Source organism: Rhinolophus ferrumequinum, chromosome 17 (genome assembly GCF_004115265.2).
Source record: "Rhinolophus ferrumequinum isolate MPI-CBG mRhiFer1 chromosome 17, mRhiFer1_v1.p, whole genome shotgun sequence".
Taxonomy (NCBI): Eukaryota; Metazoa; Chordata; class Mammalia; order Chiroptera; family Rhinolophidae; genus Rhinolophus; species Rhinolophus ferrumequinum.
In genome coordinates, this window is record NC_046300.1 from 58146898 (window position 1) to 58165630 (window position 18733).

Consider the following 18733-nt stretch of genomic DNA (forward strand, 5'->3'; position numbering starts at 1 on the left):
CTGTTTTCAAATCGATCCTCTTGGGTCTCCCAGGGACCTTCTCCCGGGGGCCCTATAAACCTCTGCCAATTTCCTGTCCTAAGGCACCATCATCCCCTTATTTCAGTCTTTGCTCTGTTTACACTTTGGGTACTGCATCTTCACCTCTTTCCTGCGCTGCACAGTCTTGGATTGCCTCCTAATGGGTCTCCCGGCATCAGTACTTGCCCTCTTCCCACCAATTCCTCGCACAGCTGCTGGAACCATCTTTTCAAAATGCAAATTAATCTTGTTACGTCCCCTCCATGCTTGGCCTGCAACTTCAAGGGCTTTCCATTGTCCTTAGTGGAAAGGCCCAAACACTTCAAATATCCTAAATGCCTCTGTACTATCTAACCCTTGCCTGCCTTGCTTGCTCTCTGTGCTCTGCCCAGCCAGCGAGCCTTCTTTCAGTTCTTCGTGCTTGCCATACATTCTTACCACAGGACCTTTGCACATGCTGCTCTTGCTGTCTGGAATACGCCTTCTGTTCTCCAGTAAGCATCAGTTTTTCAAGGTGCTATCTCTGATCTCCCTGACTCGGCCATATCCCTCTTTGTCTACCCTCCTAGCCCCACATTTACCACAGATTCAATGTTATATTGTGCGATTAGATTGTTACTATCTATTAAACGTCATTAGACTGTGAGGTGCAGGAGGGCAAGGCCCATGTCCACTCTGGCTCAGCACTGCACCTCCAGCACCTTGCGCAGGCTGAGGCACCTGCTAACAGTAATAACAGCTAATATGAATTGAGTGCTTAGAGGGTATTAAGCGCTGTCCTAAATTCCTTATAGGAATTAACTCATTTAATTCCCACAACAACCCTACAAGGCACTGTTGTCATTCCATTTCAAAGATGAGGACACTGAGGCACAGAATAGATAAGCCAGTTGTCCAAGGTCACATAGGTATTAAACTACAAGGTCTAGCAGGCTGCTCTGCAGCTGCACTCTCATTTCTCTGCTGCAACTCACAGGGTAAGCACTCAAGTCACAACTGCCGGCTCCGGCTGAATGAATGGACAGAAACCATCTTTCCCTTCCCTCACTCCCATCCACACCTGCATTCCCTTCTCACAGGTGCCAGCTCTCTCTGACCCAACCACTCCTTACAGAATCTGGCTGCTCCTCGAGGAGGACCCGTATTCCCAGCCTCCTCACTCCACAAGGGGCCGTTCTGCAGGGGCCAGGGGATGATCTCCAGCTGTCCTGTGGTGCGGCCTGTGCTGCAGCAACAGGTCCCAATTCCAACTCTGCACCCGGCCCCAGTGTGTGACCTGAGCCCTGACCCTAATTTGCACTACAGCCTAATCTTCTCTCCATCGGTGCCTCCTGCCGGGGAGCCAACTCTGGGACAGCTGCACTTGGCTCCTGTGTCTGTCCTGCCTCTGACCTGGCACATGGTCTTGGACTGCCAGCTTTGCCTCCTGCCGTTCAGCGCTCATTTGACATGCATGCTCTCAAGCTTCCCTCTAGCCCTGCCAGAGCGATACAGACATAACCACCAACTGGCTGCACAGGAAGAGGACTCTTTGTCCCTTCAGACAGTCATGATGCAAATCTCCTGACGGTGATCAGTACCCTTCCTGTGAGGATGCAGACCAGGGAGGTTAAGAGCAGGGGATCTGCAGACTACCACACCCAGCTCAGGGCCTGGCTGTCAGTGGTGACCGTGGGGAGGTCCCAACGTCTATGAACTTTAGTGTACCAATCTGTACAATGGATATAATAGTCAGACTTATCTCACAGGGTGGTTGTGTTTAAAGCAAGGTACTATGTGAAGTCATTAGCATGTCAGGTCACAGTCAGTGGTCTAATATGCTTACTATCAGTTATTATCATCATCCACATCTGCTACGGTACAGTGGTTAAGGGCACTGGCTCTGGAGCAGCAAGGATGCCCACATTTGAATCCTGCTCCTCCACCTCCAAGCTGTGTGACCTCTCTGTGTTCCACTTATGTCACTTGTAAAATGGGAATAACAACTCTATCTACCTCATAGGGATGTGGTGACTTAGTTCATGTAAAGTGCTCAGAATTATACCTAGTACATGATACACACCCAGTAATATTAGGTGGTGTTGTTATTACTATTTCAAATACTATGATCACCCAGTCGGCAAGCTGCTTTAGAGTTGTGTTTAGGGAATGGCGGGGTAAAGAGCTCCTGCCAGGCTCTCCACAATAGTGGTGTAAGTGCTGCCTGCCCGCCTGACTCACTCCCTGTGAGCATAAGGGATGGACTGTGTTTTCCAAGAAGAAACGGGACACTCCCAGTTCTAAACAAATCGGGAAGTGCCACAGCCCAGAGCTGAAGCTGGCAAGCCAGTGGGACGATCTGTTTTTCCAGATCTGTTCTAAGGAAAAATGCTGCCCACAAAAAGATCCTGCTTCATGCCAGATTAAACACTACAGACTTATTCAATAAGATAATTTACTGACTGTGGAAGAAAAAAATCTATTATCCTGCAATCTAGCTTTCACCCAAGGATCAAGGTGTTCTGTCTAAGCCTTTTGTGACACGTATTTGTTACTCATAGATCCGGATTCTAGGGTTGAAAGATACACAGACAGTTCAGAATGATGCCTTCTCAAAAGACTATTGAATTTTGTAGCAAAATTCAAATGCAACGGTGAGGGTCTGGCAGCACTAAGACCAACTTCCCAAGTCTAGTCAATACCACGTCCTTAGTATATGCTGTGTGCCGCATAAGGATGAGAAAGGCTATTTATTTAGGGTCTGTTCTAGTGACAAACGATGATACAATGCTTTGACTATTTGCTACAATCTTTCTTCCACACATTGTGTCTAACAGATCCATGCATGGAAACATAGAACCATAAAATGGATTTCTTTAGCTTCCTGTTTCTCATCCTGTTCTCATGCTGGTTAGGAAAAAGAGGAGCCTGGGGGGAACATTTTCAAACCTAAAAATAAATGCAAACCTGCGCAACTGGTGGATGCTGGGGAATGTCAGTAGCTTAAATATTCCTAGGGGTACCAGTATGTTTGAGATAAGAGAGAAATAATAATAATAATAAATATCAGGTAATCATATAATGATCCTCTATAAGAGGATCATACGTCCACCAAATATATTAATGAGTTTAAATACATTATCATTTAATTCTCTACAAAAACCCTACACAGGATATTAGTCACTAAATCCCATGGATGAAGAAATGGAGCTTTACAGAAGTTAAGTGACTTGTTCCTACATGATAAAGGCTGCATTTGAACCCAGAAAGTGACTCCAGAACTAGTACTCCAAACCATTAATTTTTCAATTGAGAATCTGAAAAACTAGTGCTCCTGTGAGACCATCCAAAGAGATGAATGATGGGGTTAAAACTGTGCTCATCCTGGTAGCTCACTGACATCATCTGCGCTGTCCAACAGAGCAGCTACCAGCTACATGTGGCTGTTGAAACATAAACTGATTTAAAAGAAATGAAATTTAAAATTCAGTTCATTGTTGTTGGGCAGTGAAAATGTGGCTAGTGCAGCGAATGACCTGAAATTTTAATTTCATTTAATTTTCACTAATTCAAATTTTAGTGTTCACACGGGGCCGAGGCTACCATATTGGGCAGTGCTGCTTTGAGGAACTTCTCTCAGCTCTAACAGACTTGGTTCAGGGCTGCTTCCCCAAAATCTCAGAAACAGAGGGCCATGAGTTGAAGCAATGTGAAATTGTTTTGCCCAAGGAGCCACAGAAAATCATGAGAAAAAACTCCCCGCCTCTTCCTTAGGATCAGAGACTATATATTCTTCAAATGTACGTACCTCTGTGGTCTTTCCAACATTCCCAAACCCCCAGATCTCAATTCCTCATAAGTCACAGTGGGAGGACATTAAATCAGAACAGACAAAACCAGGAACGACTGTTCTCAGACAATGTTTGTATCAGCGTCAGCAGGGAGCTGCTTAAAATGCAGGTCCCTGAGCCCCACCTTTAAAGGGGCTGAAGCAGGGGGGTCGGGGGGGGGGGTAAGGCCTGGAGTCCACGTTTTAATGAAGCAGCCAATGATTCTAGTGCAGGTGGTCTAACTTCAAGAAACTGCTTCAGAGCCTGAATTACGTATTTATCTCCTGGCCTTTTAAACAATTATAGCACATAAATCTTGTGAGAATAGCACAACCTGGGCTGGAAGCCAGGCAGTCATCACTCTGCGCTCATTGCTCACTTCTGTGACATTAGGCAAGGTGCTCAGTCACCGAGGCCTCATTCTTTTTTCGTTTCTTGTTTTTTTTTTCCATCTGAAACGTGGGGGTAAGGATATCTGCCATTTGTCCTCTAGGACAAATGAGAACACAGATGTGAAAGCATTTGAGGGGGGTAAAAGTTAAAAACATACTGTACAGATCTCCTGCAACTCAGAGACACATTTTGCTTGTTAGCAGAGAGTTTTAATAGATTTCACATTTTAAAAAACTCCACATTTTTAACTTGTCTGAAACAAGTGCAAGATTTGACAGCATGGGACTCCTATCAGACTGGCAGCCGGGTGTGATGAAGAGCTTTGCTCTGGGGTCATATGCACAGGTTCAAATTCCTGCTCCTCCTTCTAAAAGCTCGGTCAATCCTTCAGCCCCCTGAGCTTGAGTTTCTTCAACTGTGAAATGAGAATTTTAACAGTGTATCTCTTTCATAGGGTTGTGATGAGTTAATTATGTGAGTTAATATTTATAAAGTGCTTAGAACAATGTTTGGCACATGGTAAGAGCTACATAACTGTTAGTTGAATAAATAAATATCCCGGCACGTGGCAACAAGCAGCTGGAGCTCAGCAGCGGTTGTCCCCTGCAGATGGGACTGACATGTGCCAGTGTATCAGTCTCCACCCAGACACATCTGACTATGCGGTCCCTGTTGTATGGGATAGATGTGTATCTACCTACTCGGGGGTCTTGTCCATAAGGGGCAGATACACTTAGTGCATCTTAGGAAGGACTTCTGAAGCTATCGGTGGTGCAAGGCCAGTTTTTCATTCCCAATCCACTGTGGACGCATATGTGGCCTTCCTGAACATGACTATACACAGCGCATGTGACACACAACTCACCCATGGGTTCTCCAACATCCTCCCTGGTCTGCACCTGAGCCAATCCATAAGGCCACTGAGATGCCCTTGGATGCTGCAGCAAAGCCAAATTGCGCTAAGGGTTCCTAAACATTGTCATTTCAGTACTTGTCTCGCTGAGGACTGTGACCAGCCCTGATCGTCAGACGACACTTTGCGCAGTGCCTTCTTAGACATCATCTACACTAGTCTTCACATGCAGACAAACCAGCAGGACAATCTGATCGCAGAGGGCAGGTAACGGATTCATTCTCTCTCTCTCTCTCTCTCTCTCTCTCCCCTCCCCACGTCAGCCCCTTCTAGCCTACTTGCCTTCTTCTCTATCCACATTTCTTTGGTCTCTATCTGCACATTAAAACCAGCTCTGTAATGAGATTCGGGGGTTTGGAGCAGCCTTGGAGCTGCTGTGGATGCTCTGGTGCCCCAGGCAGCTCCGGGTTTGTGAATACTGTCTGCAGCTCACAGCTGTCCCTTCCCCTGGATGCTGCTTGGCCAGCAGACACGGCCTTACCCCGTGCCCACATCCACAACCTCGTCCCCGAGTGGCTCTCGTGGCTCAAAGCCAATGCCTGACTGACATGGTGGTGCAAACGTCAGCGTTCTGTCACAAGAGGGAACCGACCGTATGGTGGAGCATCCTCCAGAGCGCCTGTGGGGTCAGGCTGATGCTAGACGCGGGTTCAGACCTCATTCTTCACTTGGCTCCTCCCCCACCCTGCCCAGTTTCTCTCACTCCCCTTCCCTGGAAGCTGGGCGCAACACATCACAGGCAACTTAATCTCTGCCTCAGGCTCTGCTTATAGGGAATCCGATCAAAGACAGAGGCCATCTGTCACTTGGGCTCACCTTCCCTAATGCCCTGTCGGAGGAGGGCACATGGCAAGAACAACACTAAAACGCTGAAGATCATCCACTGCTCTCTGTCTGCCGGGCGGACAGAACCTACCTGTTGCATTAGACAGGGCCAGCGATTCCATGGAGCCCCGAGGGGTCTGCTCCGTGGGTGTCATGTCCTCAGTGTACTTCAGGGAGCTGATTGGATGACGGGTTCGACACTGCTGAGTGGACATGCCCCCTTCTTCCTCCTCCTCTTCCTCATACTTGGGGACTTGGATGCTGCCTCGGGTTTCACTAAAGCTCTGACTGGACATGTCGCTGTAGCTCTCCTGGGATCTCAGCCTTCCCGGGTAGTAGTCCTCTCGACATTCCTTGATGAAGCTGCCGCCGTGTCCTTTCATGGCCAGTGACGAGCTCCTTTTGGGGTTGCTGAAGTGCTTGGCCCACATGTCAGGCTGGGCCCCAGCCCCTTGCCCTCCTGGACTGTAGGAAGTTCTGATGTTGCACTGGCTGAGGAGCTGCAAAGGACTCTGGGACTGATTCTGCTCCATCTTGTTCCCGTAATGGTAGGGCTCGTCCCGGCTCCTCCAAATGGGGTCCCGGTTGAGGCTGGGTGTCTGGCTGGACAGGCTGAGCAGGTCCATCTGCATTGACAGGGGGTCCACGTCGGCTGACAGTCGGTTGGAACTCACCTGCAACTGGCTGTGCTGGGTCAGCATGGGCTCCTCTGTCTTGCCCTTGTTTTTGCCAATTTTGGCGCTACGCCGGGATTCCTTGGCCCTGGCATTCTGGAAGGCTGAATCAGACGAGTCTGAGCCATTGGGGTCCTCCCCAGCACTGCAGGCCCGTGAGCAGAATATCTGGCCCTGTTTGGGGAGGAATGGCCGTCCAAGGAGCGATTTCTTGCAGTGAGCACAGCAGAAACAGGTCTCAGTGGCGTGCCAGTGTTGGCCGTCATAGGTCATTTGGCCTTGGTCGATCCCTGAGGACAGAGAAGAGACACGGGAGAGGCTGACAAGCTGCTCAGAGTATCACATGACAGTGTGAAACATACAGCACCCTGGTGTGGCTCAGGGCTCCAGATGCAGCAGCGAATAAAATGTCATTAAATCAAAATGTCATTAAATCAATGATCAGGCCCCCACATAAATGGTATTCATGATCTACTAGGAGAGCCCCTTGTTCTACTAGTCAGCTCCGTAACTCATTTGCTTTGGATACAGAGAAACTAGGTCAAAATGGCCTGTCCATAAATCTTTCTGCCTGGGACACATTCCTCCAGACACTGCGATAATGATACTAACATATAATAAAGCAGGCATTCTTTCAATGCTTTGCATATACATAAACTCATTTAACCCCTCCACTGTATGACTATATGAGGTAGGTTTCTATTATTGCCATTTTTCAGATGAGAAAACAGGCACAAAAGGTGAAGTACCTTGTGTCACGTAAAACAGCCCAGAATCATAGGTGAGATCTGTGCCCAGGAAGTCTCGCCCCTCACCCTGACACTGGCACTGTCTTGTTCCCTCTCCTTAGGGGTCTGCTCCAATGCCAACTCCTTGGAGAGGCTTCCTGTCCTCCCTACTTCCACATGCTCCACCCATGCCTGCTGTATTTTTCTTCACAGCATTAATACCGCTTGACATTTTAGCACCCCATCCGCTTATTAGTTCTCTCTTCCACTGAAAGTGAAGCTCGGTGAGGACAGGGCCGCTGAGTTGCTTTGGTATCTCTAGGAACACGGCCTGGTACATCATAGGGGCTTTTCACATGTTGAATGGATTGATAAATTGAATCCCATCACCAGTGTATGCCATTCCAAAGGGTAATCACTGTAGCAGCTCAGTGGCAAAGAGAAAAATTAGATTTCAGCTCTTGGGAAGGAAAACGTTGGAAGTGGTCTGTCAACTCTATCTCCCCTCCATAAACATCCATACCTTTTGCTTAACTTCATCAGGGAAGGAAGAAACATTTCCTGCCCATGCCAGGGCTGTGCCTGGTTTACATAATCTTGTTATACCGTGTACAGGAGCCTCCCACAGCCCCCGCTGTTCTTGTTTCTCAGCATCTCTTCTGCTCTATTCTAGTTATAGGACTTAATCTCCCCATGAGGTATCAGCTCCTTGCTACCCTTGGGCCATGAGCTTTGGGGGGGGGGTACTAAAGCCACTCCTGGACCCAGCACTTGCCACTAAAAATTGGTAACTCCCAGACTAGTGACTGGTTCAGGGGTGGGCACGTGACCTGCACCAGGCCAACGGGAGAGTCACCTGGGATTGTTGCTAACACAGTGACACAGGGAGGTGTTTTTTTGACAGCAGTTGCTAACCTGGCAGAATGGAAGCCACTGCTGGGACCCCATCCTGTGGGGAGAGCCTGCTGAGATGCAGTCCCAGAAATTACTCTGGGAGGGAAGAGAACCTTTGGAAGACTCCTGATGCCTGATGATAAAAATCTTTCTAGAAAGGTTCTAATCTGAACCTTCCCCTTTAGCGCCTGAGAACCCTGAGCCTGGACTTTCCGGGAATAACTTCTAGAGAGGCGGCGAACAAAAAATTGAGAGAAAGAGAGAAGGGCAAGAACAAAAGGCAAAGTGCACACAGCCTCTCCTGACCCTTCCTGTCTTTTCCCGAACTTACTTATATGTCCCTGGAGACCAGGGAGAGAGGCATAAGGCAAATTCTTCTCTATTAGCTCCTCCCCAAAGGGGTCTTTGTTTATTTAGCAGTCTGGTCCTGGGGACTCTTAGGGGGTTTTTAGAGGGACAGGAGCAATCACAAGGGCCATCCCCCAGGCAAGAGCGACCCTGAATCCACAGCCTTTCGACACAGCATTTCCAGGCGTGGCTGGGGCGGGGCTAGAGCAGATGACCCAGTGCTGTGGCTCCAACCACACGCCCTCCCATGATCCTGGGAGAACGCAGGGGCAGGCGGCACAGGGAGGAGGGCCTCTCCAGTGGTTAAGACTTCAGGACTCAGAAAAACGCAGGTTCAAATCCCAGCCGCATGCTGTCCCAGCTGGTGGTAAAGATGATGCAGCCCATCAGCTTGGGTTTGAATCCTGATTCTGCCGCTGTCTGGCTGTATGAGCCTAGGCGAGGGGCTGCACCTCTCTGTTCCTTGGTCTCTTGCACAATAAAACAGGGATAACAATAGTACTTCATAGAGTTGTTGTGAGGATTAACTGCATTTATATGCAGAGAGTGCCTGCTAACTGTTCTGACTGCTCTTGTATTTTTAGCAGGTGTTAGCCTGTGCCCCTCTTGTCTCAGAGCCACTGCCTGGATGCAGGCCAAGAGAGAACTGAGTCTGGCTTGGTCTTCCCTCCTCTCTCCCCATCTCTCCTCTCTTCCAGGGAGCCTGTGCTGGGGACCCGGCTGCCCTGGTGTTTGCTGTGAGCTCCGACTCAGCACAGCATCCAAGCAGCTGTAGCTTTCCCAATCCCTGTCAGACGTACACAGGAAGTCCAGTTCCTGTGGCCTGTCCTCTACCAGCCGCTTCTCTGTGCTTCTGCAAGGAAACACGCTCCAATATGGCAGCAGGGGCCTAGTTTGGGGGATGGGAGTGGGGGCCTCGCAGAAGCCTGGGCCACCGTGGGGAGAGGGGAGGGGAAGCGTGTTACAAAGCAGCCCAGCAGGCGGTGGAACGTGGTCCCTGATAAACATCAGCGATGTCAGATGGCGCTCTGAACTGCTCCTGAACTCGAAACATCTGGAAAAGGGCTCTGCGGGTCCACATCTAAGCGTCGCTTTGTATTCCCTCTCTAAGCCCTTTAAGCGCTTCTCTGAGGGTGGATGTGTCTACTGATGCTAGAGCCTTGGTCTGTTTATAGGACTGTTTGCTGTGCGCAGGCAAAAAGTACCGTTGCCCTAGCAACGGCTGCCTGATGCAGGGTCGGCTCTGAGCAGCTATATAAATATGGGATATTTGTATAATATAGTCAGAGTAAAGCACCCAGAGACTGTGGTATGCGTGATACACAGAACATATCCTTCCTTTCACTGTCGCAGGAAAATTACGTTTTACAGAAAAGTGGATTTAGGAAAAAAAAATCGCGGACAGCATTTTAACTGCAGCAGGGATAGTACTGCAGGCCACAGAGCTCTCGTTTTCTGGTAAAACAGTGATGCCTTTTTATGGATTTAGGAGGGCAGGAGAGGGAATGCCAGTCAACACCTCAAACAGCTGGAAGAAGCAAGAAATAGAAGAAAACAGAGGGGCCTTCTGAGGGGTACACACGGTGGTGACAGACAGGTTTTCTCTCTTCCATGTCGCTGAGTGAAAATTCTAAGTGGCACTTTCTGGAGAGGCTTTGAAGCTTCAGTGGAAAGGGACAGAAGACACAGAAATACTAATGAGAAGGAGGTATTGTTGCTGTGAGCTTTTTGTACACTCAGTCCCTCTCCTCCAGGCAAGCCCCACTTGCAGCCCCAGAATCCAGTGAGCAACGCTGGACAGGTAAGTTGCATCATCTCCCTGACTGCATCCCACCCCCTGCCCTTCCTCAAATGCCGAACCACCTGTCCACATCAAGCTCCCCATTTCCTAACTCTTACCAGAAAAGGAAGTTTATCTGTTTGATTGTTTTGACCTTGTGAGAAATGAAAGCTGTTGGATTCTTGGTCAAGGTATCAGGTTGGGAGAGAGTGAGGTTTTTAGGGGTTAGGAAAGGGAATTTGTGCATCTTTCTAGACCCCAGAAAGGAATGCTGGATGAGGGTCGGCAAAGCAATACTCAGCCCTAGGCCGGGCAGGGGCCATAGCTTGGGACGGCCTCACGGAAATAGGCTTGGGTCTGTGGGACGAACTGTGCAACAACAAAGGATCACTGAGCACACAGTAGGTGCCTTGTCCACAAAGCTGTGATTTTTATCAAACACACAAAACCCTTCAAATTGCTAGCTAATTTTTCATTTGACTAATCACTTCTGAGGAACCAGGGAGGCAAAGCCACTGCTTTTTGTTCTCGATAAATATCTTTTAAGTGAGGCAATTGGGCTCCCAGGCTATCTCCGCATCGCCCCACTGCAGGTAAGAAGTTGGCAGATGCTGAGCAGATTTGCAATTGCACAAGTCCAGGAAGATCAGGCTGCTGGTCTCACAGACATTCATCCACTGCCAACTCTTTTTTTTTTTTTTTTTTAAGGGTGGCTCATTCTCAAGGTGCCAGAAAAGGCAAGTTGAATGAAAAAGCCACAGATGCAGCATGATCTGGAATAGCACTGAAGGGCTGAACAAATTGGTTAGTATTTGCAAAGGGAAAATGATTTTCACCATCTCAGATCTGCCACTTATTTGGGGGTTTTATAGCTTATATAGGCTATTTGAGATTCCTTGCTTTACATTTGGCTAGGTCAGCGTTTGGTGACTTTCTTTTTGTTTGTTTAAGCTGGTTTGCCAGAAGCCATTTGGTTGTCTTGACTATTCCTTCCTACCAAGAGAAATGCTTTCATTCCTCCCTCCGGTGACCCTTGAATTTTTCCAAGGGGCAGTGGAAAACATCTGTTTATATTTTCCCTCATATTTTCCTTCTGAGACCTGTCCCCCTCCTCTTGGTGGTGGGCTGTACATCATACAGCCTCACCCAGGGGTGGGCCTATGACTCAGGCAGACCAATAGGAATCCCCTCTTCTCTTGTTTTCAGGGCAGAACCTATGGCCAAAGCAGAGCCTGTGGGATTCCTATTTGGAGGACCTGACTTGGACGCTGGAAGAGACACAGCCCCACACCGGAAGGAATACAAATGCTAATACTCTGTGTAAGTGCGAGGGTTGCGTCATCTTGGCCATCATGTGAAGGGAGCTGGCTTCCAAATGGTGCCAACGGAAGGCAAGCTGAGCTGAGGTACAGAGGGAAAAACACTTTGTGTGAACCCTTGATCCACCCCTGCCGAAGCTAGCATACTCCTAGCCACCCTAGCAGTGTGAGCCAAGATTTTCCCTTTTCCACTTAAGCCAGTATGAGTTGGGTTTCTATCACTTGCAATCAAAGGGATTCTAACACAATGGAGAGATCCAGTCACAGTTGGACCGAGCTCAGCACCAAGCGTTGCCTTACCTATGTGTTGGGCACAGGTGTCACAATATTCTGCGTACAAGGACTCGAAGCAGTGGCAACAGTAGGGCCTTCCCTCCTTCATGATGTAGCGCTGGCCGCCCAGCACTGTCTCACACTCAAAGCAGCAAAAGTGTTTCATGTGCCAGTGCCGCCCCTCCGCTTCAGTGCATTCGTCCGCGAAGATGATCTGGAGATGGGGAAGCCAAATGATCAGTGGGTAAGACCCAGCCCTGGGAATGCACTTTACAGGAGGAAAGCTCCGGGGGCCCCACACTAGAAGGGGAGAAAACAGGTCCCGCCACAATTATTTAAAAAATCTATATGTATTAAATATTTATTCTATATCTAAATCAGCTCCCACATTTTGATTTGCTTAAAGTACAATTAAACATGGTTTCTAGCCTTGTCAGTGATGAATTTACCACATTTTAATAAGACAAAAAATGTTCTACCCTGAAGAATATGAAGCGGGATCAAAAGCTGACAGTTCATGGGTACTTTGAACATACATATCTGTTTCATTTGGCCTATACACAATATTTATAAAAATAGGAAATGTCATATCAACACCTGGAATCCTGGTTTGTCTTTTGAATATATAACATGTGGCAGTACAGTAGTACCTCTGTTTTCAAACATAATCCGTTGCGGAAGACCGTCTGAGTTCTGAAACATTTGAAAACCGAGGTTTCCCCATAGAAAGTAATGCAAAATGGATTAATCCGTTCCAGACCTTTTAAATCAACACCTAAAACTGCAAATTTAGCATGAATTTTACTATCTAATGATACCATAGATCCCTAAAATTTGCGACGTTCGTAAACTGAAATGTTCGTCAAGGGAGACGTTCGAAAACCGAGGTACCACTGTAATCAATACACATTCCTGCACGGTGACAGTGGGCGAGAGCGGAGCACAGGCTGAGGTTTTCAGATTCGTGGTGAGTCCTCAGTTTCATCATCCTCTCCACTATTCACTGTTGCCTAGAGTCACCTTCATTTACAATATCTGCTAGTCCTCAGAAGCATTTGTGTTTTGACTTCTAATATAGAGTTTTTAAAATTTCAAAGCACAGATTTAAAAGCTTACTACAAACTACAGTAATCAAGGCAGCGCAATACTGGTATAAGGATAGACACTCATGGATCAACAAAATTGAAAGTCCAGGAATAAACCCAAACATTTAGGGCCAACTGTTTATCAACAAGGATGCCAAAGATATTCAGTAGGGGAAAGAATAGTCTCTTCAACCAACGGGGCTGTGACAACTGGATAACCAATTGTGAAAGAATGAAGCTGAACCCCTGTCTCACACCATACACTAAAATGAACTCAAAGGGGAGCAAAGACCTAAAGAGACCAAAAACTATAGAACGCTTAGAAGAAAACACAGGTGTAATTTTCATGACCTTGGATGAGGCAATGATTTCTTAGATATAACACTAAAACAGTAAGCAACAAAAGAAAAATAAATAAATTGGACTTTATCCAAGTTCAAAACTTTTGTGCTTCAAAGGACATCAAGAAAATGAAAATACAACCACAGAATGGGAGAAAATTCCTGCAAATCATGTACCTGATAAGGAACTACTACCTAGAATATATAAAAAACACTTACAATTCCAAAATGAAAAGAAAAAATGTCCAATTGAAACAATGGGCCAAGGGGCGGCTGGATGGCTCAGTTGGTTAGAGCAAGAGCTCTGAACAACAGGGTTATCGGTTCGATTCCCACATGGGCCAGTGAGCTGCGCCCTGCACAACTAGATTGAAGACAACGAGCTGCTGCTGAACTTCCGGAGGGGCAGCCGGATGGCTCAGTTGGTTAGAGCACGAGAAGGTTGCCGATTCAATTGCCACGTGGGATGGTGGGCTGTGCCCCCTGCAACTAAAGATTGAAAATGGCAACTGGACTTGGAGCTGAGCTGCGCCCTCCACAACTAGATTGCAGAACGACTTGGAGCTGATGGGCCATGGAGAAACACACTGTTCCCCAATATTCCCCAATAAAATAAATTATTTAAAAAAAAAACGGGCCAAGGATTTAAGTAGACATTTCTCCAAAAAACATGATATACAAATAGCCAACAAACACATGAAAAGCTGCTCAACATGATTAGCCATTAGGGATATGCAAATCAAAGCCACAATGTGATACCACCCACTAAGTGACTGCAATGTAAAAGACAGACAATAGGTGTCCAGGAGAATGTGGAGAAACTGGAATCCTCATTCTCTGATAGTGGGAATGTAAAATGGTACAGCTGCTCTGGAAGAAAGTTTGGATTGCCCCAAAAAGTTAAACATAGGATTTCCGTATGGTCCAGTAATTCCACTCCTAGGTATACACTCAAGAGGACTGACGATACATGTCCACACAAAAACTTGTATATGAATGTTCACAGCAGCATTGTTCACAATAGTCAAAAAATGGAAACAACTTGAATGTCCATCAGTTGATAAAAAGCTAAACAAAACGTGACTTACACATGCAATTGAGTATTTTTCAGTGATGGAAAGGAACAAAGTATTAATACATGCTACAACATGGATTAACCTTGAAAACATCATGCTAACTGAAAGAAGCCAGACACAAAAGGTCACATATTGTATTATTCTATTTATATGAAATCTCCAGAATATGTAAATCCATCGAGACAGAGAATGGATTCGTGGTTGCCAGGGGTTGGGTGAAAGTGGAAAAGGGAAGTGACTGCTAATAGGTACACAGTTTTCTTTTGGGTAATGAAAATGATCTAGGATTAAATAGTAGTGACAGTGGCACAATTTTCTGAATATATTAAAAACCACCAAATCTGTACACCTTTAAAGGGTGAACCTTATGCTACGTAATTTATGTCTCAATAAACAAAAATCTCAAAGCACTTAAATCATCATATTCTATCTGCCGTTAAATACCGCAATGTCGGATTATGAGCACCACTTTCCAAATGTGGAAACTGAGGCATGAAGGTAAAGCAGTTGCCTAGAACTACAGAGTTGGACCTGAACTCAGTTTCCCAACTACCTGTCTGGAGGGACTCTCTAGAACGCCACCAATAGCATTGGAATCCAAGAATCCACATTAGTGAAGACTGATCAACTTCCTGCTAGAAGACCGATTCTCTCCCAGGCAGTTTAAAGGAAGAAATGCCCATGGAATAGTGAACTCTGCCTAAAAAAGGGGACTGCTGTTTACACAGTCCCACAATGCAGGGTGAGACAGAACCAAAAATATACTCTGTGTAGGAGGAAACCCCTGTCTGAGGCCTTTCCCTTAATGATTCCCATGGAAGTAGTCAGCTTTAGAACATTCTCCTTTCTGCTCCAAACTTAAAATTTTTTATTGAGCTATAAGCTCCAAACCTTCAAGCTAACCCCGGTTTTCCACTTTTCCAGCTCACAGATCATATCAGGGTGAGCTTCTGGTGGGAGGAAGCACGAGGCACGGGCCTGTATTCTCGTCTGCGTTCTTACCTGGGGCACGTAGCAAATTCAAGTTCCTCTTGGAGCGTGGGGCAGAGGTATCCAAACGGAATGTCCATTTGCCTCCTTAGTCCTTGTCAGAACTTTTGTAAATTGTGGGGAAATTAAATAATGCTACCAGTTTGCTTCTCTTCTCAAACCAACCTGTCACATCGAAGCTCAGAAAATGGAACTTTTGAGGATATAAATGGCACATCGTTACTGGGATTACTCTTGGGTTTCAGGCTGAAATCTAAAGCTGCACAATGCTCTTTTTTTTTTTTTTTTCCGTAAGAGTTATGAACTGACCTAGTGCCAGGGAATCTCCTCAACCATAGAAAAGAACTGCCTTTACACCTGGAAGACCAGGAGATTGTCACATTTGGTAAGATGGTGACAATGGTGACCATCTCTGACATGCTAGCAACCAGGAATAGGTGGAGCTTCTTTCTTGAAAGGGTTAATAGAAGAAGGTGGAATGGCCTATGGTTTTCTGCTGTGCGGGAAGCCACAGGACAATGTGTTGGTTACGGGGCACAGACGGGGGATGGGCAGGGCTGCAAGCCCCCTGGAGCGTGAACTGACCTCATCACAGGCTGCACAGCGTGGCTTCAGGCACTCGGCGTGATGCCTGCCACAGTATATCTTCCCATCTTGGTAAAAGTAGATCAAATCCACCAGGAGCTCGTTGCAGACAGTGCATATGAAGCAAGGTGGGTGCCAGCACACACCGTGGCCGGCACGCGATGCAAACACAGCGATGTCCCCACCATTAATCTGTCCTCCACACTGTGAGGCAAAGAGAAACGTCAGCTTGAACACTGGCTCCCGCCTCTCAGCGCCACGCATCAGTGACAAACGACGACCCCACCACCACCAGCAGGTTACTGAGCACTTGTTACCAACTAGTTCCTGTGCCGCCTGCTTTCACGCCTGTGCGCTCCCCTCACTCTCCTTTGCTAGGGCCTACATGTAAGCTGCAGATAAAGTAACTGAGAACGTAAGGGGTCACAGAGCTGGGAAAGGAAGAAACACGCTTGCAGGCAGGAGGCAAACTCACACAGAGCGAAGGTCTCATTATCTTTGAGACCCTCCACACTCCATCCAGAGCCTTAGCCAAGTTTGACACCAGAAGGAGTAGGCTGTGGGGGCTGGTAAGATGGCAAAGGAGTGGGTTCACAAACATATGCCTACCTTTAACTATTTCTCTAAAAGCCTTTCAGGCATGCTTTCAGCCTGCTTCCTCTGACATCTTTTTTCATAGTCTCGATTAAAAAGGTATCACTTCTAAGACCAGACTCTAGAAAGGGCTTCTTCCCCCTCCCTCCCCTATCTTCCCACTCATGTTCCAAAGTTCCTTTCCCTATCCAGAAGGGAACAAGGCAGAATCCTGGGTAACCCATGTTTCTGGTGGGGGTTGGGATTAAATGAATATGGTCTGAGGGGTTTGAGGGAGGAATAACGTGTGAGGTGGTGGGTCCAGGGGAAGCCTCTCTGCTGACCACGGTGCTGGTCGTGAGGTTCACAGCCTGAGGGCCTGAGGATCCAGTACCAAGGCCCCGCACGAGCGAGCGGCTGAGCTCTGGAACAGAGTCTGAAGAGCAGAAACGCTACTTCGAAACCTTTCCTCTCCCATGGACATTGTAGGGGATGAAATGCTTCGGAAATGAAGTAAAGCTCTCACGCAACAGTCTCTGGGAGCTTATTCATGTGAGTGAGCAGACAAAAGAAAGACATTGTATTATAAAAAGTGCGTCCCCTGCCTTTCATAGCATTAGTAGAATGGGCTATGCATACTGTTAAAAGATAAATTGAGGCACATTAAAATTTTCAAGTTTATTTGAGCAAATACTGGTTTGAACTGGGCAGCACCAGACTGGTGGAGCCCCCACTGATGAGTCGGGATAGGTTCTTACAGGGAAGAAGGGGAAGCAAAGCAAGGGAGTTATTTGGTTGGCTATAGATTAAGTGATTGCCTTATTTGGGAAAGCCTCGTTGGCTGTTTGCGGTTGGTTATTAAGTTTCATTTTCTCAGATTCTCGTACATCAACTTTGGCTTAGGTTTTGGTTTGTTTCTGTAGGCTACCAAGGCATTAGAGCCACCTCAGTGTAATAATGGCCTTTTTATTTAATTACTTTAACAATACAGGATGTCATTTAATCCTCACCATCGTTTATGACATAGGCATTTGTTATTCCCATTTTGCAGATGACAAAACCGAGGAAAAGCAACATGGTCAAGGTCATCTGGGAGAAATATGAGTCAGACTTATGTCTGCTTCCATGCTTTAGTCATTATTCTCTACTATTTTTGACATCTGCCTAAGAAATAAATCCCAACCATCCTTTTTCCTTGAGTAAACATAGCAGGGCTGGTTCCACGAGTGGCAGAGTTCCTGAACTGAGCACACCAAATCTCACATCTAACCACCAACCACTTGCATCTCAAGGGTGGGTCTCAAGGATGAAGACCCCACTGCACTGCCAAATCTCTGGTCCTTTGGCTCCCCTATTAAGTAGCATCTCCATGTCGTTTACCTGAGCCTTCTCACTCTATTCTTCTGAAATCTATAAAAAAAACAAAAAAGCCCCCAAACAGCATCCACTGCCCTCAGGTCCTCTCTCACTTTCTCCTCACTGATCCAGCTCACATGTCTTCCGCATCTGAATGGGTGACCTAGGGCTTAAGGATTTAGCTGGGGCTGTACGAGAAGCAGCAGAGCTAAGAGAAGGGCGGACAACGACAATCAGCCCAGACAGGCTTTTGGCAGCGGAGAGGAGGGACCAGGGGAACGCCGGCAGGCTGGATTCCCACCCTGCCTTCATTAAGACACCCCTCCACCATGTCCTGACCACTATACCAGAGAGGAAGAGAACGAACAAATCCAGACTCTTCAATTCGGTGAGATGCTAGGGAGAATGCACAGGGCTTCATGGACCTGGCTAAAGAGCCCTCAAACCAAGGAGGCGATCATTTACGGCCCCTTCAAGTGGCACTGGTCCTGCGATGGTGCCGGGGAAGAGGCTGACCCATGGTCCAGGCACACTCCGGTTTGTCACTCCTCTCCTCACCTCCTTCCAGTGGCTTATTTATATAACTTTCCCGGATCTGGCCTCTGCGAAGTCTTTTCTTTTCTCCTTCTGCCCTGCCACCCTGGCCAACTTGCCCTTCCTGGAACACAATACAAACGCTCCTGCCTCAGGGCTCTGAGCTGGCTGTTCCCTCTGCCCTCCCCTTGCACCCGAGACCACATCATTCATGAT

The 18733-nt window shown here is 47.2% G+C and overlaps 1 protein-coding gene across 7 annotated transcripts in view; it reads right to left on the reverse strand.

The window, feature by feature from the left end:
• PRICKLE2 (prickle planar cell polarity protein 2) overlaps positions 1-18733 on the reverse strand; it is a 332204-nt gene that overhangs the window by 31782 nt on the left and 281689 nt on the right. For all 7 annotated transcript variants that reach the window (XM_033132503.1, XM_033132504.1, XM_033132508.1 and 4 more), the window contains 3 exons: positions 16055-16258; positions 12005-12191; positions 6053-6925 (listed from right to left, as the gene is read on the reverse strand). In XM_033132503.1, coding sequence (XP_032988394.1) covers positions 6053-6925; positions 12005-12191; positions 16055-16258 — 1264 coding nt within the window. The remainder of the gene's footprint in view (positions 1-6052; positions 6926-12004; positions 12192-16054; positions 16259-18733) is intronic.